The 26,928-nt window shown below is 42.6% G+C and overlaps 1 protein-coding gene across 1 annotated transcript in view; it reads left to right on the top strand.

The window, feature by feature from the left end:
- Positions 1-7,822: 7,822 nt before the first annotated feature.
- Positions 7,823-26,928, top strand: part of KIF5C (kinesin family member 5C) — a 158,299-nt gene continuing 139,193 nt past the window's right edge. Inside the window, exon 1 of the mRNA XM_047722402.1 lies at positions 7,823-8,340. Coding sequence (XP_047578358.1) covers positions 8,215-8,340 — 126 coding nt within the window. The 5' untranslated portion in view covers positions 7,823-8,214. The remainder of the gene's footprint in view (positions 8,341-26,928) is intronic.

The raw sequence follows: 26,928 nt of genomic DNA, 5'->3' as shown, positions 1-26,928 counted from the left end.
ACTACCTCAAAAAGTAAAGGAGGACCTCTATAGGGAACCACATCAACCTTGGAAATCTCAGGTGTCTTTAACATGTTTCCAAGACACTGCTTACAGAGGGTGCTGCTGTATTTCTTCACTGTGGGTTACAGAACATGTTTATATTTATTCTTCTTTCCCACAGTGTCTGAGGAGGATCAGCTGCTGACTAGAGGAGTCCCCTGTGCTTTGCTGAGCATTGTGATGAGTTTGGGATTACAAACCTGGGACAGAGCTGGAACGCCATGGATTGGCTCTGTTACTGGGGATGAACTGGGCGCGAGAAGTCAGGGCCAGGAGCGAAGAGTCACGTGGGTGTCAGGAAGGAAAGGGACCCTCTGTGGTGTACAGTGGACATAGTATTTTGAAGATATGAAGTCTCTGTTGATTTTTAAGTAGGTCCCCATGGGGTACGCAATAGAAATCCTCGTCTCTGAGTCCTCGGACATTTTGAGCAAAGTTTACAATACTTCTTCATGCTTTCCTGGGAGTAGATGTGCGAGAGGAACTTCCAATGTGGAATTCTGTCTCCAGACAGCCAGAATGTACTTCAGCACAGTTGCTGGAAGAAGAGGATGTTGCCAACCCACAGGCCACACTGGGATTGTGCTGAGGTAGCTCTAAAAAGGGCAGGGCGTCCATGTCCCTCACCTCCTGAGGCTCGGCTTCTAACCAGGGCCTGGTGCCTGGAGCCTGCATTCTGCTCTGGGATTGCCAGTGCCCAATTGTGGTGCTCCCACTCCCACCCCCGAGACACAGAGTTTAGCTTTTCTTTCTCATCTCCTCTCCCTCCTTAGAATAAGTGGTTTTGCATTTTATTCGTCCAAAGCCCTGAATTTTTTTTCTGTAAGAATTAATACTAAAAGTAGAATCTAGTACAATGAATCTCAGTTGATGGGTCAGCTAGACAGAGAGCGGGCTTCCTCCCTCAGATCAGCTAATGCTGTGTTAAAGGGAGGTGATGGCCTTTGCTTCTTCCCCACTGAGCCGGGTTACCTGGACATCTTGAACTGAGGTGCTGTATCTTAAAAGACATCCAGATATTCTATTCTATGCCAATAGACGAGTTTCACAGGTTTTCAAGGGATTTTTTCAACATCTTTAAAAATATTTTCATCTGTTCATTTGGTTTTTAATCTTCACTGTGGCCAGGTATTTTTTGTACTTATAGGAATGAAGCAGGGCCTGGGCAATCAGAAATGATTAAACCCACACGGGGACCAGCAGACCCCAGGGTTTGAGTTAAATGGCTACCCTAATGACTGCCGAAGACAGGGAGCTGATGTGAAAATTGAAGCAATTACCTAGATCACTCAGGCAGAAGCATTTCTGAAGCTTTTTTTTCCTTGAACAATCCAGATAATTGCTTCAATTTACACTTCTAACTGCAGTAGAGACTGGGACGGAAACTGCTCTCTAGGAGTGAGCTGAGTAGAGAGAAGCAGCGTTCTCACAAAAAGATCCTGATAACTCAGGAGACAATGGGAATGTCGGGGAGAATTCAATGCTTTGGCCTTGATTTCTACAGGCTCCAGCAAGTCAAAGCAAGACTGTTCATCATTGCCTGAATGACCCACTCTCTGTTTTATCTCAGCAGTGATGTTTGAAAGCCATGCAAGTGTTGCTGGTGGAGGCACTGGATGAACTGTGGTTAGGGAACTTCCAGTCTCTTTGAGGTCCTTACCCTGTGCTACCCAGTGAGTTGGCTAACTGCCTTCCAAGGACCCATAAATCCCTGCTTGGGGAAGACCTTGCCAGGGCAGGAGAGAGAGGCGTGGAGTGGGTACTGTTCTGGAAGAGCATTCCACACCTGTTAATTGAAGCAGGAACCAACATCAGGGCAGCCAGACTTAATCATTCCCCTGCAGAAATGACTCATTCACTAGGGTCCTTGGGGGATTCATTTCTATAATGGGAAATTCATATTTTTGATCATTCGTTAAAAAGATTTTATTTATTTACTTGAGAGAGAGAGACAGCAAGAGAGGGAACACAAGCAGGGGGAGTGGGAGAGGGAGAACAGGTCTCCTGCTGAGCAGGGAGCAAGATGAGGGGCTTGATCCCTGCACCCTGGGATCAGGGCCTGAGCTGAAGGCAGCTGCTTAATGACTGAGTCACCCAGGTGCCCTGGAAATTCCTATTTATGAATGATGAATGAATAATGTATGACCCCATAAAAAACATTTATTGAGTTGCTACTTTGTGCCTGGCATCATGCCAAGCCTTGGAATGATTAGCTTTATATTAATAGATACATTTTTTTCCCTTTTTCTCATGTTTTCTTGGGAGGGGTGATTCCCCGAATCTCTTCACAATCTCTCCCAGACTTCACTTCCAAACCATTTTCTCACAGATCTCTCTTTTAATTCTCACTTATCCAGAATAGATAATATTTTTAGCTCCATTTCAACAGATGGAATAAAAAAAAAAAAAAAAAACCTCATTCAGAGAAGCTGAATACATTTTCCAAAGTTATAGAACTCATTAGCAGCAGAACAGGAATGAAAAATGTAGGTCCTGAGCCCAAGGCTCCATCTACAAGGCAACTTATTTTCAGGTTCATATATTCAATTCATTTGTCCTTGCCATTATCATGATCATGATGGACATGGATTGATCATTCAGAAGTGGTCTATCAAGCATGTAAGTAATGCATGGTCCCCACTACATAGATACAGGTGCAAGACACACTCATGACATTTAACAGAAAGAGCTGTGAAATGGAAAGCATTAGAGAATGGTACCAGACAATAACAGGAACATCATTGCAAGGCAGCAAGTGCTCAGGTGCCAAAGCAGAGATATTCAGGAAGGTTTTCAACGGTCAATTTCTTGTTCTTTTGATGTTATATGTTTTTAAAAATTGAGATACAATTGACATGTTGTATTAATTTCAGATGCACAGCTTAATGACTTGATATATGTATATATTGTGAAGTGATCACCACAATGAGTTTAGTTAACCTATGTCCCCATACATAGTGACAAATTTTTTTCTTTTTTCTTTTTTTTTTTTTTAAAGATTTTATTTATTTATTTGACAGAGAGATCACAAGCAGGCAGAGAGGCAGGCAGAGAGAGAGGAGGAAGCAGGCTCCCTGCTGAGCAGAGAGCCCGACGCGGGGCTCGATCCCAGGACTCTGAGATCATGACCTGAGCCGAAGGCAGAGGCTTAACGCACTGAGCCACCCAGGCGCCCCGATAAATTTTTTTCTTGTGATGAGAGCTCTATTCTCTTGGCAACTTTAAAATATGCAACACAGTATTGTTAACTATCATTACCATGCTGTACATAACATCCCTAGGACTTACTTATAACTGGAAGTTTGTACTTTTGGCTCCCATCTTCTAATTCCCCCACCCCTACCCCATGCCCCTGGCAACCACCAATTTGTTCACTGTGTCTATGAGTTCATTTTTGTTTGTTTGTTTGTTTGTTTAGTTTCTATATATAAGTGAATTCATATAGTAGCCATCTTTCTCTCACTTATTTCACTTGGCATAATGCCATCAAGGTCCTTTCATGTTGTTGCAAATGGCAGTATATTTTTATGGCTGAATAATATTCACTCATGTGTGCGTGTGTGTGTTCTTGTGTGTTCTTTATCCATTCGTTTCTTGATGGGCACTTGAGTTGTTTCCCTATCTTGGCTATTGTAAATAATGCTGCAATGAACATAGGAGTGCATACATCTCTTTGAGACAGTGATTTCATTTCCTTTGGATAAATACCCAGAAGTGGGATTGCTGGATCATATGGTAGTTCCATCTAAAAAAATTTTTTTGAAGAACCTCCATACTGTTTTCCATAATGGTTGCACCAATTTACTTTCCTACCAACAGTACGTAAGGGTTTCTATCTTTTTAAAACTATGGTAAAATATACCACAATAAAAAATACATATTTTATAGCATAAAATTTGCCATTTTAACTATTATTAAGTGTACAGTTCAGTGGTATTAGGTACATTCACATTGTTATGCAATCATTACCGCTATCAATCTCCAGAACATTTTTTTTCCCCAAACTAAAACTCCATACTTATCAAATAATAACTCCCCATTCTCCCTTCCCTCATGCCCCTGGCAACTACCATTCTACTTTCTCTCTATGAATTTGAATCCTCTAAGTGGCATGATAGATATTTATCTTCTTGTGACTTTCTTATTTCCCTTAACACAATTTCCTCAAGGCTCATACATATTGTAGCATATGTCAGAATTTATTTTTAAGGCTGAAAAATATTGTATGTATATACCACATTGTATTTATTCATTCATCCATAGATGTACACTTTGTTTGCTTCCACATTTTAGTTAATGAGAATAATGTTGCTATGAACATGGGTGTACAAATATCTGAGTCCCTGATTTCAATTCTTTGGAATATATATGCAGAAGTAGAATTAGGATCATCTGTTAATCTATTTTTAAGTTTTTGAGGAGTTCCATAGTGTCTGCACCATTTTATGTTCCCACCAACAGTGCACAAGAGTTTTGATTTCTCCACATCTTCTTCAACACTTATTTTCTGTGTTTGGTGGTGGTGTTCTATAATAGCCTTTCTAATGGATGTGATGTGGTATCTCATTGTGGTTTTGATTTGCGTTTCTGTAAGATTAGTGACATTGAACATCTTTTTCTGTGCTTATTGGCCATTTGTATATTTTCTTTGGAGAAATACCTATTAAAGTCCTTTGCCCATTTTAAAATCAGATTTTCTTTTATTGTTGATTTGTAGTAGTTCTTTATATATTCTGGATACCCCTTAATCAGTATATGATTTACAAATATCTTCTTCCATTCTGTGAGTTGCCTTTTCACTCTGTTAATAGTATCCTTTGATATATAAAAGTGTATCATTTTGATGTTGTTCAGTTTATCTATTTTCTCTTTTGTTTTCTGTGTTTGGGTATTTTTAAGCACGGGCCAATCATAGACTTTCCCTAGGATTTTTCAATCCTGCCTGGTCCACCTCCTTCTTTTCTTTTCTTTTTTTTTTTTTAACCTCCATCCCTTTGATTAATCCTTCTTAGCCACCACTGAGCTGTCTACCCAGGATATCTAACTTGTTTCTATGCTTCTTGAGGGTAATGATTTATTTTGTAACTTCTGCTCAAGTTGCACGTGGGTAGGAGGGGACGGGGGAAGTCTTTATCAAATCTTCTTTTAAAATTAATTAATTTACTTTGAGAAAAAGAGAGTGAGTAGTGGAAGGAGCAGAGGGAGAGAGAAAATCTCAAACAAGCTCCCTGCTGAGTGTGGAGCCTGATGTCGGGCTCGATCTCACAACCTTGAGGTCATGACCTGTACTGAAACCAAGAACTGTATGTTCAACCAACTGAGCCATCTAGGTACCCCCTTTATTAACCCTCTGGTAAAGAGTTCATTTAATAAACCTAACTTTATATATTTAGTGGTAGCAAATGTCATTTGCTCAGTTAATAGTTGATGAATAGATAGATGAATGAATAAATGAATAATGAACCCAGAGGCACACAGGTCTTTCCACCCAGGTTATCCATGTGCATAATGTCTGGTAATCCTCTGTGGGTTTGGGGAAACTGGGGATTGGGCTGACCTCTCCAGTATATCATGAAGGTGACTGCTAAAGATGGTAGATGTCTGAGTCAGAGCTTGAGAACTACTAAAATGATGAGAATTTGGTGCTTGGGCCTTTTTTAAACCTACTTTCCCTGCATCTGAGGACAGGAAATCAAATTGGTGCTACTCATAATGGCTTATGAAAGTTTGTTTTAGTAGATCTGTCTTTGCAGCTAGGCAGAAAAACTGTATTCCCAGGTGTACTTGCATTAAAGCAACAGATGTATTCCTTAAATTAACTAAGTAACACTTTTGTTTTACCACCATTTGTTCAACACACAACAGCAACCACCACCACCACCACCACTAACATTCAAGGGTTTGTACTATGTGCACGTCAGGCACCATGCTATGTGCTTCAAAAGTATTATTTCTTCTAATTCCCTCAAAACCTCTATGAGATGATTATTATTCCAATGACAAAGATAAAATGGAGTCTTAAGGGAATTAAATACCTTTCCGTGGGTCTCACATCTAGTAAGTGGCCGGGTTGTTTACTTACTCAGGTAGCACTTCCTTCTAGGTTGGATTACTTATCCAACACGCACTACTATGCACTAGATGCTGGAGACATAAAGATGAAGGCAGATATCATTGCCCATGAGAATGTAGTGATAGAGATGTGCATAGGAGATTATGAGGAGAACAAGGAGGACACCTACCCTTTGTGGGCGTTTAGTAAGTCAGAGAAGCCTTCCTAAGGAAGGAGGGTTGAGTTGAGTCAAAGAGGAAAAGGTAGCACTGGAAAGGGAGAGTGGACATCTAATTGTTTGGCCAGCCCAGCACCATGGTCTTTTTCTGGGAATGACATCCCTCTTCTTTTGGGACCTTCCCACCATGGTATTCCTCAAAGATCTTGCAAAGTTCTTCACTCTGATTGAGTCATCTAGGGCTAGACACCTAAGCCCATGCCAATCATAGGCTTTCCCTAGTTTGTTTTTTTTTTTTCCCCAAACCCAAACTCCAAGCAGACATCTATCCTTATCTAGTGGTAGATACTGAAGAATGAATTCCACGGACTTTTGGCAGGTGGGTTTCCTGACGTTTTGAATGATCTGGAGTGAGAGAGAATGAGGCCAATACAAAGAGGAAACAGGGACAAGAGAGAGAGAGTGTGTTGGTAGCCTGCCTGTTCCCTGGCTCCATTGTTTAATCATTTTTTGAATAAGCAAGATAATCTGGATTCTTCTGATAAATTCTCCTTTTTCCATAGTGGCTCCAGTTGTGTTTCTATTAGTTTTTACTCTGTGAGCCCTATTTAATATGCTTACTTAGTAATAGGCACGAATGGATGACTCCTAGAGAGCAAATGGCTTACACAAAGTATCAGAACAAGTACAGAAATCAATGAATGGTGGAAGACACAAGTAGTTTGTCAATGTGTAAACATTACGACAAGAAGTGTAGGAGATGAGACCAATAAGTAGACAGAAATCTGATCATGGGTTCTATATTATGCAAAGGACTTTAGAACTTGATCCTGTATATATTCTGCTTATTCTACAGGTTCTAAGTTGGCATTAGACAGAAGTTCTGTAAACCTTACTATCATGAATAGTAATCAAGATGTTCTTAACCTGGGAATCACAGGCAGGCTTTTGTTGTCCCCAAATCCAATGAAATAGCGTGAAAAATCTGTGGGTGTGTATGAATTTGTTTTTAGTTCTTGTTATGGAAAATGTCCTCAACTTTCATCAGGTATTAAAGCAGTCCCTGATCTAACATATGTTGTGAACTGGTATGTGCAGGCATTTTGGGGAATGATGGCTTCAAATATTCATGCAAATCTTTTTTCCCTTAATTTCATCACAACTCTTACAAAACATTTCAGCACAGAGAAAATGCTTTATAACGTTTCTGCTGGCCATTGATTTAAGGCTTTTCCTTGGAGATCATGAAAACATATAGAGGGGATAGAGACCTGGTTTATATAGAGATTTTAACTGGGAATGCTGGATATGACCTCCACCCTGTTCTTAGCTTGGGCAGCCAGACCAGAACTGTAGGCTTTCGGAGGTGGCATCTGGGGTACCACCGTTGTACCGAAAAGCCAACTGTAAGTAGCATCCTTGTCCTTCCACCAGCAAGTGGAGAGACTACAAGTCCCAGGATTCTTCCACACTTGGAGCCGGGGCGAGGGCGGGGCGGATCTCCGCAGTGACGTCACCGTCCCGGGGCGAGCCGGAGGTGGGCGGGGCGAAGGGGCGGGCCGGGGAGGTGGCGGAGCGCGCTGGTGCTGATGCAGGATGGCTGAGCGCGCAGGAGCCCGGGAGGTCTGAGCCGGGCGAGGCTAGCTCCCTGCGCATCGCCTAATCCGCCGGCCGCGTGGTCGCGGGCAGGTGGGCCCGGAGCGCCGCGCCCGGCCGGGGCCAGGCCAGGGAAGGCAAGTCTGCAGGATCGGAGGGGCCGGAGGCTTATAGAAACCTACCCAGTCTGGGAGCGGCCCGAGCTGCCCAGCCCGCCGAGTTCGCGATGACCTGCTGAGAAGCTTCGTTGGAGGCTGCAGGCGGTGCGGTTCGTGGCCTCCTCCCTCGTCCTGCTGAGCCCCGGCCCCCCACCCTTCCCCGCTCCCCCTCCCTGCCGCCGGCCGAGATGGCGGATCCAGCCGAATGCAGCATCAAAGTGATGTGCCGGTTCCGGCCCCTCAACGAAGCAGAGATTCTCCGAGGGGACAAATTCATCCCCAAATTTAAAGGCGATGAGACCGTGGTGATTGGGGTAAGTGTCCGGGATGTGTGGCTTCCCCTGCTGCTTCGCGCCGCAGCCGGGCTCCGGAACGCCCCAGACGGCAGAGGTGTTCCGCCACCCCTTCGGACATCCCCCACAGGGTTGCCCTCTCCCATAGACTTGAAGAGAAACCCCCTCCCCCACGCCCTGTAGTTCGCTCCGGGGCGGTGGAGGGGCGACTAGGGGCGGCAGGGCGGGCCCAGGTGGCGAGAGTAGAGGTGGGGGGCGAGGAAGGGTTCGGCGCCGCCATTGTTCTCGGGGTGGGGGCCCTCGTGGGCCTATTGTTCCCGGCTTGGCCACGCCGCGTGGGTAGAGTGCTCCCGTTACCCTCAAGCGGGGTTCTCAGGTTCCCCTTAAAGTAGGATCTCTGCACCCCACAAATGATTCCAGGCATCAGTTCGATTTATCGAACACTTTACCTGTTCTTCTCACGACCTTTGCAAACGGAAAAGAAAAAAAAGGTACTGGAAAAATCCTAGCCTCGGCTGGGAGCTCCCACGCCTTGTAGACGCGGCTCCCCGCGGCGTTTCACCTTGCCCTGCGTGCAGAAGGAGGGGGATGTAGGGAACACTGATGGCCTTGGTGTCCCCGGGAAGGCCTGGTGTGTCTCCTGCTTCCTCCCAATCCAGGCTGCCCTGGACGTGGTCTCCGGGTCTGACCCCTCCTCAGTGCGGCGACCTGGTGTCCACAGACCCTCGGATGTACCTCGCCCTGGATGGAGAGTAGGCTGTGTGCTCACATCTGTGGGGCTAGGGGGCCCAGAGCGCAGCCAAATAGCCCCTCTCTGCCAGGAGTAGAAGTTACTTTGTGTGGTTGGGTCAACCCCTTCCCCCACCCCCACCCCCCCCACCTTTCCCTTCGTCCCCTCTTCCCCTCCTCCCACTTGGCTCCCTTTCTGCAGCCGGGGCTGCCGGTGGGGGCAGGGAATACCATTGGGTTTTAGTTCTTAAAGCAATATGTCAAATGAAATAAACCAGCCTTTGCCCCCCGCCCTTTCACTCTCCGTTGTCCCCAGCGTGTGTAGCTGACGGTGCCCTCTTTGTATGCGAGCCGCGTGGGGAGGGACCGAGTTAATGGGAGCCTCCCGATCCCCGCTGACATATTCCTGGCAGCCCGCTCGAGGCTGCTGATGCAGCCTTCCCGTCCCTGGCATTGATTAAGTGATGTCATCCCGATTACTGAGCATGCTCCGGCTAACCCCCTCCCTCCGATTCCCCCAGTGGCTGGTGTATTTAGGTCAAGTGATTGACAGGTGACAGTTTATCCAGGGTCTCTGCCGGCGTCTGTCAAGCCTTTCTCGAGCACCAGAGGCTGACGTTTGCTGGCCCAAACAACCCCAGTATCCTCCTTCACCAAGGTTGTGCTGCAGTCCCTGCGAAGGCCCCCCGGGGGACTAGCAGGTGCTAGCAGAATCGGTAGGCGGTCGTTCTCAGGCGAAAGGGAAAGGGTAATGGAGGCAAGGCCCTGGCCTTTGCTCAGGAGCTTCATCTCATACCTCCCTTAGAAAGGGAGCTCCCCATGACCACCTCTTTTCCCCTTCCCATTTTCACAGTCACCTGGAAACCCTGACCTCCAAATGCTATGTGGATTGGTATTTATTCTAAGAGCTGACCTATGAGGGTAGGACAGAGGGCTTTTCTCTCTGCTTAGTGTTAATTTGAAGAGAAGGTGTGTGCTAAAGTTATTGATGAGGAGGAGAATTCTATACTTAATGGCAGATATAGGATCTGCAGCCAGCACATGGGGCAGATAGTAGCTTGTTTGGGTTACACCTCTCAGCTGGGATCAGCCTACAGTCTAATTTGCTATTTCCTGAACCAGGCTGTGGTTTAGATAGAGTGGGAGTTACTGGGGACATCTAGTCCCTGCCCCTTACCTTGTAACAATTTTTTAAACAAATAATTATGCAGCACTAGAGGTTTTAAAGAAAAGACTGGAGTTGTTGTTTCTTCTCCTTCCCCTTCCCCTCCTCCTCCTTCTTTCTCTCTTCCTTCTCTTCCTCCTTTTCATCTTCCTCTTCTTCCTCCTCCTCCTTCCCCCTTTTCTCTTCCTCCTCTTCCTATTCTTTCTGTCTTCTAAGAGGGATACACCAAGACTAATAAAATAGAATAATCCTCTTTGATCTGTGCGCAAGGCAGAGATCCTAAGAACTATACCTATTTCCCATCTAAGAATACATATGATACTGACTAAATACATTATAACAAAGTCACTATAAGTGACTATAAGTAATTTAAACAAAAAATTGTGGATGTGAATACGCATGTAACTCTTCAACTGTAAAGTGAAAATTTTGATTATCTCACTATAATCCTTTAATACAACAGTTTTGAATTTTCTTTAAGAAGTTTATTTATTGAAATAAAGCATTCATGTAGAAAAGTGTTTTCATAGGGTACAGCTTATAAAGCTCTTATAAGTAACCACTCCCTTGTAACCACTGGTCAGACTAAAACAGACATTTTGGGGACCCCAGAAGTCCCATTAGGATCCCTCCCAGTCACTAGCTGCCTCTCCTTTAGGGTAACCACTCTTTTAACTTCTGATGCTATAGATTAGCTTTTTTTTTTTTTTAAATAAACTTGATATACGTAAGACCATATAGTATGTTTGCTTTTGTGTGTGGTCTTGCAGTCAGCATCATGCTTGTCAAATTCATCCATGCTGTGGTGTGTAGCAGGTTTGTTATCCTCTTTGTTCTGTAGTACCCCGTTGTATGAAGGTACCACAGTTTGTTCGTCCATCAACTGTTGGTAGACATTTAGTTCGTTTCCAGTTTGGGGTTAATATGGACAAAGGTGCTATGAACATTGTTTTATACATTTTTTGGTGAGAGTGCATACAGAACAGAAGACCGTCAGATGCTGAAGATGTTGGGATTGTGCTAGGACCATTCTTTTCCAAAATAATAATGTGTAACCAAAGGAAAGGACCATTCTAGCAGCCCTTATCATGTGTTGTACACTTGAGTGGAATGGTTCCCACGTCGGTTCAGTTGCAATTAGCCCACATGGCTGGTTCAGTTGCAGGTGGAGACTGCCTTAGGTGAGCATTTCTTTCCTTTCTTGTAGAAGTGCAGATTGTGCGGATGACCAGAGAAGGCCAGAACCATCCAGAAATGTCAGTCATCTTCACTCCCAACAGATAACATGTAAAAAATGAATTTCTGGGGGAGTTAGCTGTTAGTCTAAATTCAGAATCCCAAAATTCTCTCTCTCTCTTTTTTTAAACCACAGTCATTTTTTTTTCTTTAAATTTCTGTTCAATTTTTATGGAGATGTATGTTAAGAGAGATTTTGCAGGTGGAGTTTCTAGATTTATCTGTTTAAGAAAATGTCCTGTCTTGCAGGAATCATCTCTACCACTCTTGCATTTTTTTTCCTGGCTCCTATACAAAGCTTCCTTTCTCTGAGCACCCCAGCCACAGTCTCTCCCCACTTTGAACTCCTATGGCAATATTTTGTATATGACCTTGTAACTTTGTTGTCTTAGATTGTTATTAGTTTTATCATATGTCTAATGACATTGTAAGCCATGTATAGAGATACTGACCATCTCTATCTTGCTTCTTTGTACTTCCTAGGGCCTTGCCCACAGAAAGCACTTAATAACTATTTATTGATCTCTTTGTTGAATCTAGAAATTTTCACTTTGGTGTACTTAACTTATTTTGTGGGCTGTTAATTGGCTCTAGGCTTCAGGGAGTAGGTAAAAAACCAGTTTTAAAGAGAAGTGCTATTCCTTTGAGCAGCCCTGGTAAGACAGCAGAATATCATAAGAAAATTGGGAAAGCTCTACTTTCAGCTTTGTTAAAAATTAGAAAAGCTATCGACAGTGGTGGTGAGCTGGAAGTGGAGGGTGGAGATGGTCTAGTGATTAGAAAGGGATTCCACATAAATGAATTCTTCAGAGGAAAACTATTGGATTTATAGCATATCTCGAAGTACACTTTCCACCCCCCCACCCCCCTCCCCCCGTTGGCTGCTTAAAGTCCTGGTGAGTCAGCCATTACTTAAGGCTCTGACTATTGGTTTTGATGTATCTGTATTGATATAAACTCTGTCTTGGAGAGTTCCCAGTAAGGTTCTTTGAAATAGACCTTGACACTTAAGTTTCCTCATTTGGGGCTTTCCTCTTCAAAGTCCTAGGGAAGCAGTAAGTTCTGACCTATTTGACATCAGCCATGAGCTCCGAGCTAGTCAGTGGCATAGAAGGTGGCCTCACTGCAGGAACTTAGATTAGTTGTGGGCAGTGAATGGGCAAGAAAGAACCAGGACTGAGACCTCATTCCAAGTTAGAGTTACTGTGGATATTAAAGACTAAAGAAGTGAAGAAATATGGCTCATTTTTTTCTTTTTGTCCATAGTAATGGTCTCTAAAACCAAAAATATTAAACACTTTTCATTTTAAATTTATATGGAGTAAAATCACTTTTTGGGGGATATAGTTCTATCCTTGGGGCTTTGATAAGTACCGAGTTGTGTCGCTATGCTCTATTAGTTTCCTTTTGCTGCTGTAACATAATTACAGATTAAAGGCTTAAAACTATACAAGTTAATTATCACACAGTTTCTGTAGATCAGAATCCATCAGAGCTGCTAGTTTCTCTGTTTAGAGTCTCTAAGGTCAAGGCCAAGCTACATGGCAGGGCCATGTTCTGTTCTAGGGGCAAATCCACTTCTTTGCTCATTCAGGTTGGTGGCAGAATCCTTATGGTTGTAGGAGTGAGGTCCTGTTTCCTTGCTGGCTGTCAGGCCTGGCTGTTCTCAGATTCTAGAGTCCACTGCGAGGTCCTAGTCACGTGGCCCCCTTGTCTGTCTTAAAAACCAGCAGTAGGTTGGTCCCTCTTATGGGTCACATCTCCCCTGCAACTTCCATGGCATGTCTGTCTTCCTGACTCTTCTGCCTCCCCCTTCCACTTTTAAGGGCCTGTCTGATTACAGTGAGCCCACTCAGATAATCTGCCAACATCTCTGCATTTTAAGGTCATCTGATTAGCAACCTTAATTACATCTGCAAAGTCCCTTTTACCCTGTAACATTCATGTATTCACATATTTGAGCAATTAGAGTATGAACATCTTTTGAGGCCATTATTCTGCCTACCACACACCAGCTTACTCAGGATATTAAAGTTTTGTTTATGCTCCCAACCAAAGCCCTCATGTTACCCCTCTGTAGTCAAACCTCCTCCTGTCTCTTAACCCCCGACAGCCACTTTCTCTTCCTCTCTATAATCTTTTTCTAGACTGTCATGAAAATGGAAACACATATTAAAGATCTTTTTGAGTCTGGGTTCTTCTACTTAAGAACTCTTAGAGAGTTGTGTGGTTATTGCATGTATCAATGGTGTATTTCTTTTTATTGCTTAGTGGTACTCCGTTACTTGGATATAACACAGTTTGTTTATCCATTCTTCCAGTGAAGGGCTTTTGGGTTGTTTCAAGCTTGGATTGATGATGAATAAAACTGCTGTAGGCCTTTGCATTTAGGATTTTTTTTTTTAAAGATTTTTTTTAAAGATATTATTTATTTGACAGAGAGACAGGGCAAGAGAGGGAACACAAGCAGGAGGAATGGAAGAGGAGAAGCATGCTCCCCGCTGAGCAGGGCTCTGTCCCAGGACCCTGGGATCATGACCTGAGCCAAAGGCAGATACTTAACAACTGAGCCACCCAGGTGCCCCGCATTTAGGTTTTTGTGTGAGGGTAAATTTTTATTTCTCTTGGGTAAATACCTAAGATTATATCAATCATATTTAACTATATGATTAACTCTAAGAAACTGCCCAACGATTTTTCAGAGTGGTCGTACCATTTTGTATTCCTTCCTAAAAGTAATATTTTAAGCCAGGATTTTATTTATTTAAAAGGTTTATTTATTTATTTATTTATTTGAGAGAGAATGAGAGCAGGGAGAAAGCAGGGAGAGCAGGGGAGGGACAGAGGAAGAAGCAGACTCCCCACTGAGGAGGGAGCCGGACACGGGGCTTGATCCCAGGACTCTGGGATCATGACCTGAGCTAAAGGCAGATGCTTAGCCAACTGAGCCACCGAGGCACCCCAAGCCAGGATTTTAAAGAGTTTATTCAGTCACTGTGTCTAAGTGGATGCTAATAGTAGTGTTCAGTAGTTGAGATAGATCAGTCCTTTATTCTTCTGTGCCCTAAGTTCAGAGGTGTTTATACCACTTGAAAATGAACTAGTGGTTTCCAGTAAACATACGCTCTGAATCCCTGGGATGAGTGAACACAAGAGAGTCACTATATGTGCCCCTGAGGCCACTCTCTGTTCAAGGTGAGCACACAGTCGGTACTTCCTAAATGATTGGGGTTGGTAGAGGCCGCAGAGAGAGTCAGACAGAACTGAGTGAAGTTTCACTAGCTAGCTGTGGGGCTGTTTTTCAAGTTGTTAAGCTTTTCTTGGCCTCAGTTTGATCATATTTAAAATGGAGATATAATTACTTATCTCACAGGGCCATTAGAATGAAATGAAAGGAAGTGGTCAAAAGAGTATCTAGCACAGAGAAAATGCTCAGTAAATGCTAATTATCCCTCATGTTTCCTATTGGCCTTGTAATTTTCTCATTTTTCAGGATCAGCTTTGCCCCCCAAAATCATTGCCCTTAACTCTATCCCCTGGAAACCATTTGTACTCCCATTTCTTAGGTTTTTGTTCACTCTCTTCTCTTGCTTGGAAGAGCCTCTTTTTTCATCTTATTTGTGAAATTCCTATCCATCCATGAAGGTAGAGCTCACTGACTGTTTATTTACAGACTATATAAGCTGATCCTTTTATTTGCAGTGATCATTTATAAGAAAGAGTGTGTGTATGTGTGTGTGTGTGTGTGTTTTATGGGTCTCTGCCTCCTTCCCTATAGTTGTTTAGTTGCTTAGTAAATGTACCTTGATTGCGGCTTCCTTCTTCTCTTGTTCGGTGTGTGGAATCAGGCCTCCATAAATGCCAATTTCTGCATTACCTTAAATAACTTGGGTTATCACTGGGGATTTCCCTCTGCCTCCACCTGTGCTCATCTGGCCCAACTCCCTTATTTAATGACAATGTTTTCCATTCTTGGCTTTTCTTCCCCATTTAAAATAGGAAACCTCCCCCACCTCTGGGTTCCCTTTGGTCCCTGCCTCAGATTTCTCACCTGTGTATACTTATTAAACAAGCAAAAACAGAACTACCTGCTCCCTAATGATTTTTCTTGAGTTAAGAAAAACTAGTCCCATTGACAGATCCAATTTCACCTTATTTCTCTTGGGTTATTTACAAGGTCCTCTTTTTGTGGCTGAGAAAGCTCCTCCTTTAACCCATTTGCTGCACGCCAACCAAGTTCCTTTCAGCAGGAGACTGACTTGTTGCATGTATCGTAGCGCAGAAAGCATGGGAGACATGGAGTTTCGGATTCCTCACCGTGGTTGGCTAAGTTAGACAGCCCAGGACCATCTCCCTGCTCTGCACCTTTTAGTTGCGTGGACTTGGACAGACTGCTAAAGTTTCAGCCTCCTGGCCTGTGCAATAGGGCTAATATCACTGTCCATCTTGTAGGGTTATTGTGATGGTCAGAAGAGTGAATGCACACAGAGTGCTGTGCACAGTGCCTGGTATAGAGCGGGCATTCAGAAACTGTCCACTTTATAAACCCACCAGTGGTTACTTCTCTGGGCTCTTGTCAGAGTGATTAATCTTGGGAAAGCCCAGATCCCTCTCAGCTTTCCTGGTACCCTCAGGTTGTGGGGGGGAAAAATTATTCTGACACTTAGAAAAATAGGAAGGAAGATTATTGTGATAGGTGTCAATGCTATCAGAATTGGGGAGACAAGTGAGGCTCAATTCCAGATACCAGGGGAGCTAGGTTGTGGGGGTAGGGAGGTGGATGAATGGACAGCTCTTAAAGGAGGCATCATTTCTTGCTAAACTGACCTAACAGGATTCTTGCTGAAGGCAGGCCAGATACCCAGGTGTCACGATCTAAGTACCAAGGTAATCAAGGGTGCTGAGATATTGAGGGTGGGGGATCTTTCTTTAAACTGCCCTAGCAGGTTTCTTGCTAACACTGGACTCTGCAGGGACAGACACGGAAGTTTAAGGTCAAGGCCCAGTTGAGAGGAGGGCTCAGAGGAGCCTGACTAAAGTTTGGTCAAGGAGAGAGCCTTTGTCAGCTGAAACCCAGATGATTCGGTGGGGCATTCAAGACCTGTATTTGGGGCCTGCCTGACTTCCTGACCTCACCCTGTCACCCCATGTTCCAACTATGCTTCTGTTCCCCCAAATGATTAGGCTGCTAAGTGTCCCCACCCTACTCCAGCTGCCTACACCCCACATGCCTGGAACAACTGTCCTCAAAGTGTAGCTAAATGGCAAGCATCCATTCGCTTTTAGGGTCTCATCCCATTAGTGCCTCCCCTGAGAATTTTTCTGACCAGCCCTTTTGCCCCTCAGCCCTGGCCAGAATTAGACACTTCCTCCTGTGCTCCCCTTATCCATGGATAGCTCCTGACTGACCTCCCCCAGCACTGTGTTTCATTTATTTGGGTATATAGGTCCTTTTTTTCAAGAAAACTGAAAATCCTTTGAAGGAAGGAAATGTGTGCCATTTTTAAACATCTCCAAGGCCTGGAACAGTGCCTGAAACAGAGGAGATGTTCAGGACCAGATGTCTTTTGAAGGAAATAGAAGAATGATCATCCTAGGCTGTTAGATGTTGCAGCCTGGAGTTATTTGCTTGGGTTTTTACCTTGACCCCTCTCCAGCTCTGGTAATTTGTTTTTCTTACCTTGGACATCTTCGTGGTTTTATCGTTACTGTCTCAAATGAAATAGCTTTTTCAGCGTTCTGACATATTTCATGTTCATTGCAAAAATACTCAGATCATGCAGAAAAGCAAGAAGAAGGTGTAAAAAACACTTTTAATTTTACGAACCAGGAAATACCATAGTTAACGTTCATTGTGTATCTCAGAACTTTCCATTCTGTAAAATGCCATACTTTGTTTTAAACCAAAGATAGGAATTTTGTAAAAATCTGTTTTGAAACCCACTGTTTTGCTTAATGGTATAGTTGGGATATCAGCATTTTTAGAGGCTGCATATAACTCTATTATATATCTAATCAATTCTTTAACCATTTCCTAATGTTAGACATTTAGATGTTTCTGCTTGTTTTTTCTTTCTGTTATCAACAGAGTGTGATAAACATTGGTGCACACATCTTTTTGTGCACTTGATCTGTTGTTGTTTTAGAATACATTCTCCAGAATTGGGATTGCTGGGTAATAGGATATAGAGGATTTTAATAAGGCAGCCATAGCTTTTTGAGCAAGAGCAGTTCAGAGATGGTAAATTGTCCTGTTTTATACTCTCACTTCTTTGCCTACCAGCTGGAATTGCTGCCGGTGTTTCTCATAAGGCAACCCTTCAGACCTGAACTAAATTAGATTCTTACCAAGAGTATGTGCTCTGTCATGCACTGTTAACCCGTGGAGCCAGAACACGGCAATGCCTTCAGACTTCTAATGGAAACCATACGATTTTGTAGGCTGTCTCTTGTCAGTTTCAATATCCCAAAGGATGTTGTTTCCTGGAAGTGATCAAAAGCTAACTCTCTCTCTCTAGGCAGAAAAAGATAGAGGCCAAGATTGTAGTCTTAAAGAAAAATAGGGTGGATGCACTCTTTCTCCTTGGTGCTAATATTGAATGGCCTGTGATACCTTCTGGGCAGTGAGTGGTACGTTGAAAAGGGATCAAATAACCCTCACAAAAATGCCCTAGAAAGAGTGCCCCTCCCAACGCCTCTGATTATTAGGTACTCTTTTAAGAAACTTATTGTATAAAATTCCAAACATGCACCAAGTAGAAATAATAACAAAATGTACCCCCACGAACCTATCAACCAGTTTAAACATTAACAAATGGCCAATTTTATTTTTTGTATATTCTTCTACTATACTTTCCTCCCCAAATTACCTGATTGTTTTAAAGTGAAATCTCACATTATTTTATCCCTAACCTATCACACACACACAAACACACATGTGTATGTATGTGTGTGTATGTGATATATATGTATATATATATATATACATATATATATGATCAGTTCTCTTTTAAAACCTCAATAATATTACCACAACTAAAATATGAGCAATTCCTTAATGTCAAATACTCAGATTTCCCCCCTAACTTCATAAATTTCTTCTGCAGCTGGTTTGCTCAAATCAGAATATTAGCTGATATTGATTTTAAGGGAGGAGAAAATGCTCCTACATAATCGACCTTGAAACAAAAAAAGGAGGCTTTTGCTATGGAGTCATGTGGGACAGTAGAACCACACACAGGGCAATCAGGCTAATCAGGATTTCCGGCCCACCTCCCTTAACAATGGTCACATCCCACTTATTCTTTCTAATGAACCAGTGCCAACAGTTCAGTGTCACCCAGAAAAGCTATTTAAAGAGCTTTGTGCATTATAGCTTCTCCCCCCTGCTTTTGCTGGCTTTAGTTGGTTGTATAAACATTAGGAAAGCAGGCAGATTGAGATTCACTCAGTTGTCTTCTGAGCTTAGTACCACCCTTATCAGATTGGTACCAACTACATTTACAGCAATTCTTTTAGGTTTTTCTAGGTGTATTAATATTTATTCCCTTTTCAGTCCATGAATACCCATCCTTGATGTGAATTGAATATTGGAAAATAAATCCAACAGAGCTGAAGGGGAAAAAATGTATGTGTGAGAACAGAATTCACTGCAACATACTACTTTAAGGAAAAAGGTTTGTAGTTATGTCTTTTTGTCTTTCGTATTCCTTTTCTCACTCAAAAAAGAAAAAAGCTTTATGGGCATCTGGGTGGCTCAGTCAGTTCAGCGCCTGCTTTCTGCTCAGATCACCTGGATCAGCCTCCCTGCTCAGTGGGGAGCCTGCTTCTCCCTTTCCCTCTGCCTATCACCACCACACCCCGACCCTGCCCCATAGCTTGTGCTCTCTCTCTGTCAAATTTAAAAAAAAAAAAAAGCTTTGAAGGGAGATGGAGTTGGAGAAAAACTACAAATTAAAAAAAAAAAATCCTGGTAATTTATGCTTTAACTTCTGAGACTGTAGTGTATGCTTGTAAGAGCTGCTGATCAACAATAGTGTTCTAGAAGCCATTTGTTTCAAGATCTCAGCAACACAATTCTGGACTGACACGTCTCGGGGACTCTTCCTTTCTCGGGCCCTCTCATAGAGCAGTCTCTCCCATTTTCAGGTTTTGTTTTGCCTCATTAGGAAACGAAAAGCAGTCTGCTTCAATTCATTGAGGAGGTTATGTCATAGCTTTTTTCTGAACAACTGTCTGGTACCTCACTCCTCAGAGATTATTGATTTTCTTCTGGGAATCTGGCTAAATAACAACTCCATGTGACATCAGAAACTTTGGATAGTCTTGGGGGAAGGGATTTCTGCTTCTCTGTCATAGCTGTCTCCTACCTCATAGAGGGGCACAAATTCCATTCCGACTGGTGAGTGTCCAGACCAGTCTTGGTCCTGGTCACTGGTGGGCAGGATCCCTTGAGAGGTGGTTAGTTCCTTCCAGTATCTAGCCTTTGTGGTGAGTTGACCTCTGTGGGGTCTGGCTTCCTGGGCTAGCTTCTAGGAGTTATTCTTCTGTCTCTTCTCTGCATGCTGCTGAGTGGGTAAGTTAGGCTGTGTCCACAGATTCAGGCCAAGGTGGGCTGATCTCAAGGTCCGGAAAAGGTTGGGTTGCTGGATGGAGGGGTGATGAGTTAAGGAAGGTAGAAAGACCACGTAACTCTACTCACTTGGCCAGGTTTGGTATTGGGGTGATGGGCACTGGTGCCCTGCCCAAGTGGACCTGGAAACTTCAGCAAACTCTCTCACCCCGCAGGTAGAAGGGGCTGATGGTTAGGGAAAGCTTCTGGCTTTTTGGGTCCTTTGTACCGATGTCATCCTATAGCATCAAAACCTCCTAACTAGGGGCGCCTGGGTGGCTCAGTGGGTTGGGCCTCTGTCTTCGGCTCAGGTCATGATCCCGGGGTCCTGGGATCGAGCCCCCCATCGGGCTCTCTGCTCAGCAGGGAGCCTGCTTCCCCCCCTACCCTCTCTGCCTGCCTCTCTGCCTACTTGTGATCTCTCGCTCTCTGTCAAATAAATAAATAAAATCTTTAAAAAAAAAACTCCTAACTAATGGTTTATTTATATAATATTTGTGGAAAGTAGACTTTAGAAAGGAAGTGTTTAGCTCTTTGGTAATAATTACTAGACAACAAAACCTACTAATTATGCGTTCAAACAAGTGGGAAAAAAACACCCACAGTACTATATCCTAGTATAACAACACTTGCTTGTTCGTTTATTAAATGTTTCTTTTTTTTTTTTTTAAGAATTTATTTATTTATTTGACAGAGATAGATCACAAGTAGGCAGAGAGGCAGGCAGAGAGAGAGAGAGAGGGAAGCAGGCTCCCTGCTGAGCAGAGAGCCCGATGCGGGCCTCGATCCCAGGACCCTGAGATCATGACCTGAGCCGAAGGCAGCGGCTTAACCCACTGAGCCACCCAGGTGCCCGTTTATTAAATGTTTCTTAATAAATATGGCTCTTATAAAGATGGGCTTGAAGATCTGTTTTAAACTGTATTTTCTGGTCTAGACATTTAACCAAAAGAGACCATAAAGGGGAAAATATATACCTACTTGATAGTTCTTTAGTTCTATTAAAAAACAAGTATAAAGAGGTAATATAGACATTCATGGAAAACTTGAAATTAACTTTATTACTATGAAAAATGTTTCCTTTTCTAAAAAGTAAAAGTAAAGTTTTCGGACTTTGCGGTAATACTCTGCTGTCCAGTACGGAAGCCACTGGCCTCCTGCAGCTAGTGATCTCTTTGCAGGGTAGCTGGCCCAACTTGGGGTGTGCAGTAGAGGTAACACTTACACTGGCTTTTAAAGACTTAGTACAGAAAAGAGGAATATAAAATATCCCACTTTTGTGTATTCATTACATTTTGAAATGATAGTGTTTTGGATATATTAGGCTCAATAACATTAGTAAAGTGATTTTCCTCTGGGGCGCCTGGGTGGCTCAGCGGGTTAAAGCCTCTGCCTTCGGCTCAGGTCATGATCCCAGAATCCTGGGATTGAGCCCCACACCGGGCTCTCTGCTCTCCGGGGAGCCTGCTTCCTCCTCTCTCTCTGCCTGTCTCTCTGCCTACTCGTGATCTCTGTCTGTCAAATAAATAAATAAAATCTTTAAAAAAAATTAATTAAAAAAATGATTTTCCCCTTTTTATTTTTTTAAAGGTGTACATTTATTCATTTATTAAAGGTATAAATAAAATGTTTACAGTAGTCAATATAAAAAACTAATTGAAAACCTATATATCTGTTTAGTTTTGGAATTTTTAGACAACTAGTTCTGTATAGGAAAATATGCATTATAATAATTACTATTATATAACAATTTATAATAATTAACCAATTATGATGGCTTAATTGAAGGGAGGTGATACTAGCAAGTTTAACTAGAACTATTTATTCCTCAAACGCAAAATTTAAATAACATTAATTTTATTTAAGAGTGGTATAATATTTAAAAAACGAATCATAATCTCCAATTGTATTGTAAATTTAAAACAAATACCTTAAGATTGTTTGTCAGAGTGGTCATTTACCAAAAAAAAAAAAACCCAAAAAACCAAAAAAAAACAAAAAAACAACTGTTCAGGGACAGGGGAAGAGTGTATGCCAGATGTACTGGCAAACTTTTTACTATATGTGACTGTATTAAGATAAACACTGTCTTTCCAGTATCTTGAAATCCTGGTATGTAGTATAGAAGTCAACAAACTCATAGAGGGTCCAAATCCTTTAAAGAACTGTTAATCAGGGACGCCTGGGTGGCTCAGTTGGTTAAGTGGCTGCCTTCGGCTCAGGTCATGATCCCAGCGTCCTGGGATCAAGTCCCACATCCGGCTCCTTGCTCAGCAGGGAGTCTGCTTCTCCCTCTGCCTCTGCCTGCCACTCTGTCTGCCTGTGCTCATGCTCTCTGACAAATACATAAATAAAATCTTAAAAAAAAAAAAAGAAGTTAATCATATAAAGAATTAAAAAAAACCCTAAAATGTCAAATTCAACCTAAAAGTGTCTTGGAACCACTGTGGATTTTAATTTATTTTATTTTTATTTAATTTATTTAATTTATTTTATTTGGACTAGCGGTAAGGCATTTTTTGACCTTTGAAATGTTTCATGGTCTGATGAACTAATTGGTAGAATAGAATAAACTATTCCTATGGGAAAACACTAAGAGATGTTTGAGTTCTACTTCAAGGTTGTTTTTTTATCCCCTTTTTATTTTTAAATAAATAATTTAACACGTGACTAGTGGGAAATTTAAAATTACGCATGTGGCTTGCGTTCTTTGTTGGAATTGCATTTCTTTTGGACAGCGTTGCACTAACCTTTTGATGCGGACACTGTTTCTGCATTTATTAATTTTAGTTCCACTTTGGAACTCAAAAGAGGGCTTATTGCATGCTAAGCTATATAAGTCAAGATCTCTGCCATCCATAACCATATCTATAATCCAAGAGAAGAAGGCAAGTGGAAAAAAAAAAGAGAGAAAGAAAAGATTAGCATGCTGTGCTGGGACTGTCCAGAGAAAAGAGGAAACAAAGCCTTGCTGGAGTTAAAAAGAGAAAAAGCACATGGAGTTGTGTTCAGGGAAACCTCTGCAGAAGGATCATTGATCATTACCTTGAGGCTGGGGCAGGCTCTACTTTGCACGTATAAAATTTGCTCCTAAGTTACATTGCAGTTCTACATAGCTGCTTCAGACAGTTCCATTTTGAAGTGTTGGGAGAAAACCTGAGAAGTCATGCGTGCTGTAGCCCTGTCTCTGCTGTCTCTCTCTGCTGTCACTCCCCGCTCCCTCATAAATATTGTGACCTAGAGCGTTGCCAGCGGAGCTTCGGGAGGAGCTGCCCACCCGCGTCCTATAATGAAGTACTGGCCGTTAACAACAGCGGCTCTGATGAGCTTGCAGGGGGTGACATTGGGAACACCTACATGTTGTCTTGAAGAATGTCCCAGACCCTCCGGGCTGCACAGCTCCTACCTCGGCATCCTGGGGACCACGCCTTTGGGGTCCGCCTCCTAGGCGGATGGGTTTTTTTAGTTCCACCGCAAATCTGCCACTTACCTCCTGCAGGCATTCTGTTACTAATGCTAGGAATGACAAAACCTCAGGTCCTGGAAATGCATTTCTCTTTAGCATTGGCGCCTCCTAATGGGGTCCCTCCACCCTGCGGAACAAAAGCCCACATTAGGAGGCAGGCTGATGGGAGGAGGCGACGCGGTGGGAGAGCCTAGAAACGCCCGCCTGGTCGCTCGCAGGTGCCTCTTTGTTCTGGCATCTGTGCGGGAGAGGTCGCCCTGCCGGTGAAGACCATACAGCTCTTTGGACAAAGAGTTGGTTCGGGGGTGGGGGGTGGTTGGGAATCTCCCCCCCCCCCCCCATCATGACCCTTTTTGTCTGGGGTGGCACAGAATTGACTTCTCCTCCTTTCTAAATGGCCAAAACGCCACGATGATCACATGAAGCACAATAACACAAAACCAGCCACAATCTTACCACCCTGCATGATCCAGTTTACTTTTTATATCCTCCTCCTCCCTCTCCTCATTGACCCTTAACATTCCAAAACATGTATTTCCAACCCTGGAGATACAGTTCTGCCCCTCCCCCCCTTTCCCCTAAGTTTACTCCATAAATGATTTCCCACCTTGTATAATATCTTCATGGTTGTAATTTTCAGTGCAGATTTAAGTGCCCATTGGGCGATGGATCACAGTTGGCTAACCCCTCCAATGTTGCTGGCATTTAGATCCCAGCTTCGCCTTACTCTGAGGGCTGGTTTAGTGACCATCCCTACGCACAGAGCTGTTTTCTTCTGTTGAGTTGTTTCTAGAGGATGCGTTCTCCAGAAGTGGGTTTACTGGACCCAGTGCTATGAACACATCACTATCTTACTGAGTATTACCCACTGCTTTCTGTAGGGACCAGTTCCTATAGCCTCTGGGGATTTGAGTGTCCTATGTGGCAGTGAATTTATTTTTGACGGAAAGTGTACATAACTGAAGCCATATTTAACATAATGTGTTTCTGATGGTATGGGAGTTGCGGGGAATACTTGGGCATTGTAGGTGAGGACTCTTTAATTTGGGTTATTGCACGTGTCAGAGGCTCCTCAGTGTAGACAGTAGTCTCGTGTCTCTTGGTCTTGCCTATTTTGAGGGAAGAGATGATGGAAAACAACCCTCTGAAGTGGCTTAATTCTGGCAGAATTTCTTCAACACTAAATTTCCTTCCAGAAGATGTAATTTATTTGGAAAGTGAGTATGGGATGTTGGAGAGAACGGGATTTTCAACTTGGATATTTAGGACTGTATTTAGAAAAAATTCCTCAAGGTTTTTAAAGTTAAGGATAGCCTCTTTTTTATCTTCTATTGTCCCCATCCCACCCTATCCCAAGCACAACCCTAGGCAACAATGGGTTCAGTATAAATATCAGGTATTATAGTATCTTGATCAACAGAACTACAGACAATGTATGTATTACTGCTCTTCTCATAGACCTTTATGCATCTATTTGATGAAGAGTAATTTTCTTCTTAGACCAATGAAGTTATACTCTTCCCCAATTGCTTGCTAATGATTGTAATTCTAACAGAATAGTGACAGCATATAGCAAAATCTGTTTTACTTAACACACACTTAGTAAATGCTCTACCATATGTCCATCCGTTTACTTTAATCCTCGGTGCCAACCTAAGAGGTAACTACTATCGTCATACCCCTCTCTGCATTCCACAGATGAGGAATCTAGAGCACAGAGAAGTTAAGTCACTTGCTCAAGGTCACACAAGTATAAGTAAATTGTGGACCTAGGCTTCAGACTAAGGCAGTGTGGCCCTAGAGTCCTTGCTTCTAGCCATTTGCTATGTTGCATCTACATTTTGGTCATAACAGGAGTTGACAATGTCTGGGTCACAGCATTTTCTACATTAGAGTTGCTCTGGGGCACAAGTCCTTTGAGTTATTCCCTGGTAAGGGGGTTTGTTTTCAATTAAATGTAGGAAGTGTTGCTCACATTCTCTGCCTCTTGGAGACAATCCCACCTTTCCCATCACCAATCCTGCAGTAAATAAGCACTCTTAGTTTTGTTTACTTGGTGTTTACCATTAGCAACCCACTAGGCAGAGGCTTAATTTGGGGAATTTTTGTAGAAGGTAGCTATAACCTGGGCTGTACTTGAAAGTGGAGGGTTTTTGTTTTTTTCCTCTCTGTTGCTTGGCTTTGCATTGATATCAGATTTTATATGAAGGTCAGAATCAGCTTACTATTACTGTAATGTCCATCTGAGAGAGACTGTAGGGTGCTCCCTAGAACACAATGCCAGTGTTCTCAGAGTGTGGTGCATTTGCTAGAAGATATTGTAGGCTTGACTTTGGAATGTTTCAGTGTACTCTTAATCTACATGGCTCTGTTCACGGAGAAAAAGATTAAGATGCCTTTTTTTTTTTTTTTTAAATAAAAATGCGTGTTCACCATGCTCTTCTGTGCATTAAAAGTGAATTTATGTCTGCTTCTTGGATTTCTAAATCCATATTCATGGTGCCATAATATGGTACATTCAACCATATTAGAAAGCTCTCTTCTAAAGAATTGTGAGTAGATTTTAAAAGGTGCATCATGGAACACCTGGGTGGCTCAGTGGGCTAAGCCTCTGCCTTCCGCTCAGGTCATGATCTCAGGGTCCTGAGATTGAGCCCCACATCGGGCTCGCTGCTCAGTGGAGAGCCTGCTTCCTCCCACCCTCTGCCTGCCTCTCTGCCTACTTGTGATCTCTCTCTCTCTCTCTCTCTCTGTTAAATAAATAAATAAATAAAATCTTAAAAGAAAAATAAAAGGTGCATCATGAAGGTAACTTTTCTCATCTTCAAGGAATGACAATTCTGTTTCCTTCCTAACACAACATATACTTTTTACTCCTTTTTTCTTGTTTCACTGCATTGGATAGGACCTCTGGGATGATCTAAAATAAAAACAATGATAGCAGGAATCCTTGATCATATTGTTGATGATACTCTTGATTGTAAAGAAATGTTTGCTGTAGATTTTTAGTAGATGTCCATTGTGAAGGTAAGGGAGTACCAGCTATCCCTAGTTTGTTTTGTGTTGTTTTTAGTCAAAAATAGGTCTTATTTATTTATTTTTGCTCATAACACGTGAACAACTTTATTTTTAATAATTTAACATAAATATATTTATTTATTGTGGGAATAATTATGAATTCGTCTTAAAGACCTTGCTTGCTTTTTGTCTGGATTGTAATAGTCTTGGAAACCATGTAATAGTCTTGGAAACCAGTTTCCTACTTGCTCTCCATCCCTCTAATCTCTTGAATACTGTAGCTAAAATCTTTCTGAAGCACTGCTCAGAATTTGTCAACTCTCTGCTCAGAAACATTTAAGATTCTCCTTTGCTTACTAAAATGTGAACTCCTCACCTTTTGTC

The sequence above is a fragment of the Lutra lutra genome, chromosome 3 (assembly GCF_902655055.1).
Source record: "Lutra lutra chromosome 3, mLutLut1.2, whole genome shotgun sequence".
In the NCBI taxonomy this organism is placed as follows: Eukaryota; Metazoa; Chordata; class Mammalia; order Carnivora; family Mustelidae; genus Lutra; species Lutra lutra.
Note: the sequence above shows the minus strand (reverse complement) of the source record. Positions and strands in the feature narration are given on the sequence as shown.